Raw genomic sequence first — 10312 nt, 5'->3', positions numbered from 1 at the left:
GAAGACAGGCCAGGGCTTGGACATTCCACCCATTTTAGACCCAAAAGACAAGGGCAGCTGAGGGGCCGGGGCAGCGAGAGGGATTTGCAGCTGTTTTCTGGGTGGGGCAGGCTCAATTACTGCTCTGTTGGCACCAAGCAAATATCAGAAGTCAGGCAGAGCTGGTAGTAGTGGGGGCGGAGGACTGGACAGTATTGGAGACCCATGGGAGCAAAAGGGAGCTACAGGGACAGGACAGGGCAAAGGGAACTACAGAGACTTCATTACCCAGGGACAAGACACAGCTTAAAGGAATCAGCATGTCTGTGGCCTGGCCAGGTTTAGGCTCCATAAAATGCCTACTTCAGGATCAGAAAGAGTGGGAACTCCATGTCTCTCTGTTCAAGCAGGGCAAATGAAGAAATCCCATACTGTCAGAGAAGTTTAGAACCAAACAACTTGGCAGAATTTTTTGAGATTCATGTAGCCCAGGATGGCTTTGAAATCACTATGTGGCTAAGGCAGCCCTTGAACTCTCTCTCCTTTGTGCTGGGAGTAGGCACCTGCATCACCCGACACTAGACTACTGCTTTTCTCCCTTACGTCGCAGTCTGTAAGATGGGGGAGGTAAAGGACCGAGTGCAGAGATGAGTCGACAGCATAGGGTCTGGGAGCGATGACTTGTGCTCATTAGCACTGTGGGTTAGCCTTTGGGTGTCATCTAAGCCCCGTCTCTCTTTCATTCAACATTAGAGACTCTGTCGTTTGGCTTTTGTGGTCTACTGTGGTCCCTGCTTTGGAGTTTGAGAAATGAGGTCTCAACAGGCTGCCCCATGTTTCCCAGAGAGGCAGCCCTCTCTCTAGCTCCTGCTGCCATCATCAGGTCTTGGACACAATGATGACCCTGTCTTTCTCCTCACTTCTCATGCTTCTCTTGTGCTTTCTGGAGAAGTTCTGAGCCCGGGAGGAGAAGGGAGAGAGGGCAGCAGAGGAAGCCCATGAAGAGGAAGGTCAGAGGGAGGTGACAGGGGAGCCAGAGCTGACCTGACTCTCTCTTTGGCAGGTCCAGGTAACCAACCAAACACCTCAGAAACCTGACCCAGCCAAGATGTCTGGACGCCAGGTGAGTCGATCCAACACTTACAGCCGTTTGAGCCATCCCAGCAACGCTTCCTTTCCTCCCCGAACTCCAGGCTGGATGCAGTACTCCAATATGAACAACGTCAAGGGCTCGAGTACCCGTTTCCCAAGCGGCTCTGAGTTCAGCACCTCCAGCGGCCCCTCCGAGCAGTCCTTCGGCTCTGCCTCTACAAGTCTTCATGAGGGGAGAATCTGCATGGGCCAGCCCTACAACTCCAGGTGTGTAGAGACCAGTCACCTGGTGAAGGGCCCCAAGGTGGTCAAAAAGCCCGCTTCTCAACACAGCAACCCCCAATGCCTGCTCTGCACAGACCGTCCATCAAGCCCCTCCAGCCCCACCTTCCTGGACCAACTCATCAAAGGCATCAACTACCTGGACAGATCCACCAACATTTTCAGCAGCAGCTACCCCAAAGCTCTGAGCTTGCCTCAGCTGGCGGCCACCTGCCTGGAACGAGCTGCCAACTCGCTCTACCTGGACCCAGTGGACCAGGCCCCATCCCGCAGCTATTCTACTCCCAGCACAAACATAACCACCGCCTCCCATCACTATCCAACCAACAACTGCCTGGTCCCCTCCAACCGGGACACCAGCTCGCTGCAGTGTGTGGGTGGTTCCACTGGCCTGAGCTGCCAACACCAGGTTCATAACCAGAGCTTCTCTGCCGAGGTGCCTCAGAGGCCAGGTGTAAAACTTCCAGAGATCCCCCTGTTTGGCAATGGGTTCTTTTCGTTAGGTCGTCTGCCCAAGTTCTGGGAAGCAATACGCTCCGGATGGAATGCCCCCGAACCCACCCCTAAGCCCGAGGGCTGGTGGTGACCTGGATGCCAGTTTTGTCCAGTGGGCATCGGCCACAGTGTGGAAATAAATTATCATAAGACAAACCAGGGGTTCTGATTTTTTTCCTCCCAAAATGGAGTCTCAACTCTGTTGCTCGGGCTGGACTCCCTGACACAAAGCACCCCACTTCCTTTTTTTAAATTTTGAGACAAGGTTGTCCTAGTCAGGGTCCCTAGGGCTGTGATGAAGCACCATGACCAAAAGCATGGAGGAGAGGGTTTATTTGACTGACACTTCCACATCACTGTTCATCACTAAAGGAAGTCAGGTCAGGACCTAAAACAGGGCAGGAACCCGGAGGCAGGAGCTGATGCAAAGGCCATGGAGGGGCGCTGCTTACTGGTTTGCCCCTCATAGCTTGCTCGACCTGCTTTCATTCAGAACCCAGGCCCACCAGCCCAAGGTGTTCCCACCCACAAGAGGTTGGGCCCTCCTGCATTAACCACTAAGAACTGGCCTACAGGCTCATCTATGGCCAAATCCTACAGAGGCGTTTTCTCAGTTGAGGTTCCTTCCTCTCAGATGACTATAGGCTGTGTAAAGTTGATCTAAAAAAACTCGCCAGCCCGAGGGTCTTATATAGCTCAGGCTGTTCTCAAATTCTATGTAGCCAAGGATGACCTAAAACTCCTGCTCTCCCTGCCTTTCCCTCTAGAGTGCTGGGATCACAGATAGATACTGCCAGACTTGGTTTATGTAATGGTTGGGATCAAACTCAAGGCCTAATGCATGCTACCCACTGAGCTAGAGCCCTGGTCCCCAAAGGCCATTTTTCTAGCCCAGATTCTCTATTGGCTAAGAGGTGTGAACAAGCTTGTTTTTGAGATTTTTTTTTTTCTTTTTTGATATAAGGTTTCTTTGTAGCTTTGAAGCCTGTCCTGGAACTCATTCTGTAGACCAAGCTGGCCTCAAACTCACAGAGATCTGCCTGCCTCTGCCTCCCAAGCACTGGAATTTAAGGCATACACCACCACCACGTGGTGAGATCTGATTTTTTAAAAAAATTACAGTGGTGTGTGTGTGTGTGTGTGTGTGTGTGTGTATGCACTTGCACTCATTCTACTACGTAAGAACAGAAACCTGAGGACAACTTGCAAAAGTCAGTTCTCTCCTAACGTGCGAGTCTAGCTGGGATTGAACTCGGGTTCTCAGGCTTAGCCGCAAGTGCCTTTACCTGCTGAGCCATCTCACCAGGTTCTGATTTTTTTTTCCTGTTAGGAACAAAGGTAAAAATGTCACAGTGCCCTCTGAATGAACAAAAATGACTTGCGGGGTGAGTGTAAAGCCCATTAATGTCAGAAATCTCCAGCTCGTCTCTCTCGTAGAACTTTCTCTACACGGTGGGAGCTGTTCTCATCTCTGCTCTTTTTTGAGGCAGGGTCTCATGTAGCCCAGGCTGGCCCAAGATCTCCAGAGTTAGTTCTGTGATAACAGGTGTGAACCACTGAGCCAGACTCAACATTATGTGTCCTCCTTCACATGGACACAACAGACCTTTTTGATGGCAGCCAGACTTCTCCATGGGAGGGAGGTGATCCTGCTGGGTGCTCTCTGAAGTTATCAAGTCCATCCGGACTGGATTGGGCTCGATGGGGTTAGGATGAGGTGGTCTTTCCTTCAGCTACCTCAAATGTCTGAGAAGATATTGCCTGGGCTGCCGAGGACTCAGATCCCAACTGATTTAGATTCAGGGATATCAGCCCGATATGGAACCTAGCTGCCACCGAGGCCTCGGATCCTTCGCTCCGCCCTCCAGGTCTGTTTTTCCCATCTGCAGTTTGGATGTATAGCTTCACTGATCTATGTGCCCCTGGACTCGTGTTCCTGAGTGTGTCCTCTTGTCCCGGGCCAGGCCTGGAGCCTCTTAGACTGAGAACCGAGAATGATCCACACAAACACTCTAGTTCCTGCGGTCCCCAGCCATCTTGCTGGGCTTCCCATCAGTCATTGCCCACCTTAGGGCCCAATTCTGTCTGATTGGAGACTTGAGACCTCGTCTTTATTGTTGACACTCTCGTCGTCTCCCTGGCAACATGAAGGCCAACAGCATCTCTGAGTATAGAATGGGGATGCTTGAGAAAATACAGAGAACTTCGAGGCTCCCAAAGTTCCTTTGTGCTTAGAAACAACAGTGACCTGCTGAAGCCTCTGTTTGGCAAGTTCTTGTGGTCAAGCAGAGAGGGTAACAGACCAAGAATCCCCCTCATGGGAGCACATGGACAGGAGGAAGGAAAAAGAAGCCATCAAGCTTCTGGTCCTTTGAGTTCACGAATTCACTTCTGTTTTTGATTCCTTCTTTGATTCAGGGCTCAGCATGCAGCAATCTCAGTTCTCTGTCCCTTATTCCTCTCCTCCCCAGGATAAGATGCCCACTTAGTCCACACTGACCAGCTTCCCTTCCCCCGATGGACAATCACAGGGACAGTTTGGCACAATCCTTTCTGCCCTAGCATGAGAAATAGAGCTGACTTTGGTGCCCTCTCTGCAGCTGCTCAAAGCCCCCACCATCTGGACCTGGGTCAGTGCTCCTCTGGCTCTGAGGCAGAAGAGCAAGCTACACTCCTGGCTTTTCTAGAAATGTTCCCCTCCAAAAAGGTCTAGTTTCCTTGAATTGGAGTGCAGGGCTCTCTCTCTCTCGACATTTGTCTCTCTTGACAATACCAGCACCTAGCCCAGTCTGGCTCACAGTAAATCCTTTTTATAATGCTAGTGGATGCTGGACCTCGTGGCCAACAGGTGCTCCATAATGGTGACATTGCTCCCCTCAGAAGTATGACAGAGCCTTACTTGTGGATGTTCAGTAACTCATGCTATTAATAACACCACTCAACATTTAACTCTTTTTTTTTTTTTTTTTTTGGTTTTTTGAGACAGGGTTTCTCTGAGTAACAGTCCTCGCTGTCCTGGAACTAGCTCTTGTAGACCAGGTTGTCTTCGAACCCACAGAGATCTGCCTGCCTCTGCCTCCTGAGTGCTGGGATTAAAGGAATGTACCACCACCGCCTGGCTCTATTTAACTCTTAATTGTGTGCCAGGCACTATCTAAAGTACTTTGGTTATATTCAATTCTTTCAAAAGGAAGATAGCTCTTCATGATGTTACAAAAACAAAGAAAAGTAACTCTGTTCTTCTTTTCCTGTAGCTTTGATGACTGGCAACCATATAGGGAGAAAGGGTTTCTTTCAGCTCACAGTTCAAGGTGCAACCCATTGTGTTAGGGAAGTCAAAACAGTGGGAGTTTGAAGCAGATGGGGTCCCACTGAGCCCACAGTCAGGATAAACAGAAGGATGGATGAAGTGTCACCAGGCTTCCCCTCGCTTTTTTGTGCAGTCCAGGGTCCTCGGCCAGGAGAGTGGTCCTGCCTATAGCTACCGCAAACTAGTACAAACCATTTGAATGGGTGCAAAGGAGACTAAGGGCTGACCCTTCCATAGGAAACACAACAGACAGCGACAAATCCAATAAGATGACAGGCCTCCATGCTGTGGAATTAGGTTCAAAATGGTTCCTTTTAATTTTTCTTTTTAGTTCAAGGACTGGAGTCAGGACCTTACGCAGGCAGAGCACTTTGACTCTGAGCTATAGGACAAGTTACAGGCTGACTTTGAACTTACGATCTTCCTGTCTCAGCTTCCCAAGCATCTGGGACTACAAGCCTGGAGCTCACTATGTAGACCAGGTTACTCCAGAGCTCACAGAGCTCTACCCGCCTCTTCCTCCCAAGTCCTGACATTAAAGGAGTATACCACCATGCTGCAACTTTTCTACTAGAGATCTGCCTGTTAATTGTTCATCTAGTAACTAATCACTAAATTTTGACTTGAAAGGGACTGTGTTTTTCTTTAAAACAACAGAAGAAGCTAGAGATAATAGCATGTACCCATAATCACAGAGGCGAGCTTGGGCTATGAGACCCTTTTTTCAAAACAACCAAGAAAAGTGTCTGGGGGAAACAGTGTCAGAAATGTGTGCATGTGTCTGAGAGCAAAATATGTTGAGTCCCTAAAATGCAGACATCTCAGGGCCGTGACTCAGTTTCACCTAACTTAGGCCTATGTCAGAAGTAGAACTGAGACCAGGAGCTGAGACACCATGGCTCCGTTTGCATCCCCGCGCTCTTCCCAGGCACTAGGAAAGGAAGCGACAACGGCTTGGCCTGACCTCTGAAGCCCTAAACCAATGAACTGGCTGCACCTAGCCATTTAATCGCCACACTGACTCTTTAAGGAAAGCACTCGTGCCATTTTGTGGAACAGGACACCGTGGCACAGAGGGACCCGGTGTAAATTATTTCAATCAGGTGCCTGGAACTCAGCGGCTTCCAGAGCCTCCTTGGCATCATCAGAGGGCACCACATCTGGAATGAGTATGCTGTCATCTTCATCTTCATGATGACACTGGAAAGGAGCAGGCGCTCTGCGAATGCACACAGTGGGTACATAATGCATGCCACACACCGTCAGAGAACCCAGTGCGTAGTAGGTGCTCAGGTGAAGTTTGCCCATTGCCTGGACAATAGATTACATCCTGTAGGGGCAGAATCTCTGCCCTTGATCCAAACTGCTCCCTGGGATGGGTGCCCACTAGTCCCAAGTCCCTTCTACAGGCTATTGAACCCAAGCCTAGAGAAAATAAACATAATAAACATATTCGAGAAGGTCCCTGTTCCTTCCAGTCGTGCTGAAGCCACAGGAGGTCCCCCACCTGCAGGAGCCATGTAAACAGGAAGCAGCATGCCCGCAGCAGAACAATGCTGTGGCCTCCTGGGCTGGGTGACAGCACAGTTGGGAGGGGACAAGAAAGTCCTTCGCACCTGCTGCACTGTGCAAGGGTTGGGGGCATTCCCACTGCTTGCCAGGCTTGAATCAGGGCCTTGGCTCTCTGTGTCCTGGCGGACTTTCTTTTTCCAGTCTGTGTGTATATGTACACGAACAAGTCCCGTGGCCCACGTGTGTAGGTGAGAGGACAGCTCGTGGGAGTTCTCGCCTTCTGTCAAGTGGGTGCTGGGGACTGAACTTAGGTTGCCAGACTTGGTAGTAAATGCCTCTACCTGCTGAGCCATCTTGCTGGCCCCACTGAATAGATCCTAAGAGAAGCCGGGAGGGGAACTTGGCCTCCAAAATACAATGAATTAGTCAAATCATGGGTGATGTTTAACTGGAGAAGGGGTTGGGCTGTTCCCCCAAACAATGTCTCTACTGTCCCCCATCTTTTTTTTTTTTCATTTTGACTCCCTGGCTGGACTACAATTCAATATGTAGCTGGCACGGAATTTGTCTTGGTCCTCTTGCCTCTGCCTTCCATGTGCTGGGATTAAAATTGTGTAACACCTGGGGCTGGGGGATGGCTCAGTGGTGAAAAGCACTGGCTATTCTTCCAGAGGACCTGGGTTCAAGTCCCAGCACCCACATGGCAGCTCACAACTGTCTGTAACTCCAGCTCCAGGGGATTCGACACCCTCACCAGATCCACATGCAGACAAAACGCCACTGAATACAAAATAAAAATAAATCATAAAGCATTGTTTAAAAATTTTAAAGATTAAATAAAAAGAGTGTGTAAGACCACAGTGTGCGTCAGCGTCGTGGTTCTAAACAGCACAGAGTAAACCTGAAACAGGTGTGATCCAGAAAGTGGTAAATGAGAGGGCAATTTCCTCAGAAGCCACTGTTGATCTTAGATGTGATCTCCAAAGTCCTCAATATTTAATGCCACTTGGTAGAGGAGAATCATACTGGTGATTTTTATACATTAAAAGTAATTTTCTAGCCGGGAAATCCCAGCACTTGGGGGAGGCAGAGGCAGAGGCAGGCGGATCTCAGTGAGTTCAAGGCCAGTCTGATCTACAAAATGAGTTCCAGGACAGCCAGAGCTGTTATACAGGCAAACCCTGTCTTGGAAGAAATAAAAATAAAAATAAAAAAAGTAATTTACTATGCCCAGAGGTGTTCTCAGTCAATAGAGGACTTGCCTAGCATGCATGCAGTCCTGGGTTTAATCCCTAGCACTGCAAAGGACGCAGCATGGTGGTTTGTGCCTGCGGTGTCAGTTCTGGGACAGAGAGACAAGAGGATTGGAGTTCAGTGTCACCCTCAGTAACTTAAGGAGTTTGAGAATAGCTGGGACTATCCAAGACCCTGCCTCAAGAAAAAGATAAAAAGTTCAATACTGTCTTTTATAAACAGATAACCCGATATCTCAGTTCCAGGAGTCTGAAAAGGAGATACAGCTGCTTTAATTGCCGATGTTTGTGGACCAGATGCACATCCTATTCCTGGGCCTTCTAGGCCTCAGCCCACCCTTCCCTCACCGCACTCCCCAGGCCCAGCCCCATCTTATTCTCCCCTGCTTTTTTTGTCTATACGTGTTGATTGGTACCCCACTTCATCCCAAACTGCACCCACCTCCCTTTGGCTTGAGATCTGCAGTCGGGGGTCCGGGGGCAACACTAACAGCAACAAAAGCCCCTTGCTCTTGCAGGGCTGCGTTGCTCTGGCCATTTTTGGCCAACTTTTCACCAACCTCATGCACAGCCTCCACCGCCCCCGCCCCAACCAGGCAGGAATTTCTGGGGAACAATTGAACAAAGCCGGGAACTTGGAGGGAGAAGGCACAGGACATTCCAAAAGGATTTGTCTCAGACTGCAAAAGACAACATGCAAGAACAGTACAGAGGGCTCACGGCCTTGTAAAAGAAAAATCACCAAAGAAACGGAAAGTCTGCCCAGTAGGAAGGGCAGTGTGGATCAGAGGAAGGAACAAGGGGGCCAGGGTTAAGAGGCCCATGTGGGGGAGTCAGGGGAAGGCTATTTCTCCCTGCCACTGTGTCCCTGCAGAAAGTCTCTCGGTCTATCTGGCCTCAGATTTGTGGTCCTTAAAAGTGGAGGGAGTTGAACTGGGGAGGTGGCTCAGGGGTTAAGAGCATCGTCTCTTCTTCCAGAGGAACAGGTTCAATTCATAGCACCCACATGGCAGCTCACAACTGTCTGAACTGCAGTTCCAGACAATCTGACACCCTCACACAGACATACACGCAGGCAAAATACCAATGAACATAAAAAAAAAATACATGGAAGGAGTTACCAGAGTAAACATGTGGATGTACAAAGAGCCATAGCCAGGATGTTTGCTTAGTAACCAAGACCTGCAGACAGGGCAAACACCCGGCAGCAGGAGAGGGTTGATGGCACCTGTGGGCCAGGGAGGCAGGTCAGTTGGTAGAGTACTTGCCTAGCCAGTACAGAGCCCCAGACTCGACCCCCGGCCCTGCATAGACAGGCATGGTGGCATACCCCTGTAATCCTAGTACTTGGGAGGTGGTAGCAGGAGGATCAGAAATTCAAGGTCATGCTTGGCTAGGTAGTGAATATGGAGTCAGCCTTTGCCATGAGAGGCCCTGTCGCAAAAGGGAGGGGAGAGAAAGAAGGAGAGAGAGGTCACACGGAAAGGCAGAGAGAACGCTGTCCAAAAGTTCCAGCTCACAAACTGCCAGTGTTTCCCATCTGACACAAGAGGCTTTACCCCAAACTAGGGATGCCAGTGGACACGGACAAGGCCCTGGACCCCATCCACAGCCGTGGGAGAGAAAGATGGAGAGATGGCGACAGCTCCTGCCAAAATGTAAATCTCTGTGCTGTGTCCAATATGGAGAAGGAGTGCAAAGAAGAAAATGTCAGCTGGGCTGAACAGGATGCTTAATGACACCGTCGACCGACGCTTCGGAGCAACGGCTTCTTATCTCAGACTGGTAATAAACAGTTTGCGGGCTGGCACTGGTCCATAGATTCATTTTTAAGTAGCCGTGGTCTTTGCTGACACATAGAACTGTGTTTATAAAAAGAGTGTTAAGTGAAAGAAGCAAGACATGGACCCGTCCGTCCTCACTGGCGCACATACAGTGAGGGACAATGCCTGCCCTGCCTGGAGGAGCAGGGGGCAGGGACATTGGTGGCGGTCCAACTCATGGTCTGCATAGAAGCCTTCTGGGCTAAAGCTGGGCCTTGTGGGTGGGAATGTGAGGGGGTGGATAGGGCCCCCAAGCATTCCAGCTTGATTAAAGAGGTCTATGGGGTGAGAGCCACAGTGACGGATTGAAACGAGAAAGACCATTTTATGGTCAGCTCAGCAGTCCGTTTCTGGAGTAGCATTCATAAACCATGTCCTAAACAACACATGCCCCGTGAAATGGTAAAAGTTTTTTCCCACACGGGGCAGTGGTGGAGCACGCCTTTAATCTCAGCACTTGACACTCGGGAGGCAGAGGCAGGCGGACCTCTGAGTTCGAGGCCAGCTTGGTCCACAGAGTGAGTTCCAGGACAGCCAGGACTATACAGAGAAACCTTGTCTTGAAA

At 50.0% G+C, this 10312-nt stretch overlaps 1 protein-coding gene across 1 annotated transcript; it reads left to right on the top strand.

Moving 5' to 3' along the window:
• The first annotated feature begins 1087 nt into the window (after window positions 1-1087).
• LOC130883300 (uncharacterized) lies at window positions 1088-1939 on the top strand. Its single transcript, XM_057783469.1, has one exon. It carries the CDS (start codon window positions 1088-1090, stop codon window positions 1937-1939), a length of 852 nt encoding a protein of 283 aa, XP_057639452.1.
• The last annotated feature ends 8373 nt before the right edge of the window (window positions 1940-10312 follow it).

The sequence above is a fragment of the Chionomys nivalis genome, chromosome 11 (genome assembly GCF_950005125.1).
Source record: "Chionomys nivalis chromosome 11, mChiNiv1.1, whole genome shotgun sequence".
NCBI lineage: Eukaryota > Metazoa > Chordata > Mammalia > Rodentia > Cricetidae > Chionomys > Chionomys nivalis.
Note: the sequence above shows the minus strand (reverse complement) of the source record. Positions and strands in the feature narration are given on the sequence as shown.

Bases quoted from the DNA above. Each gene is read 5' to 3' on its own strand.
- LOC130883300 (XM_057783469.1), top strand. From the start codon at position 1,088: ATGTCTGGACGCCAGGTGAGTCGATCCAACACTTACAGCCGTTTGAGC.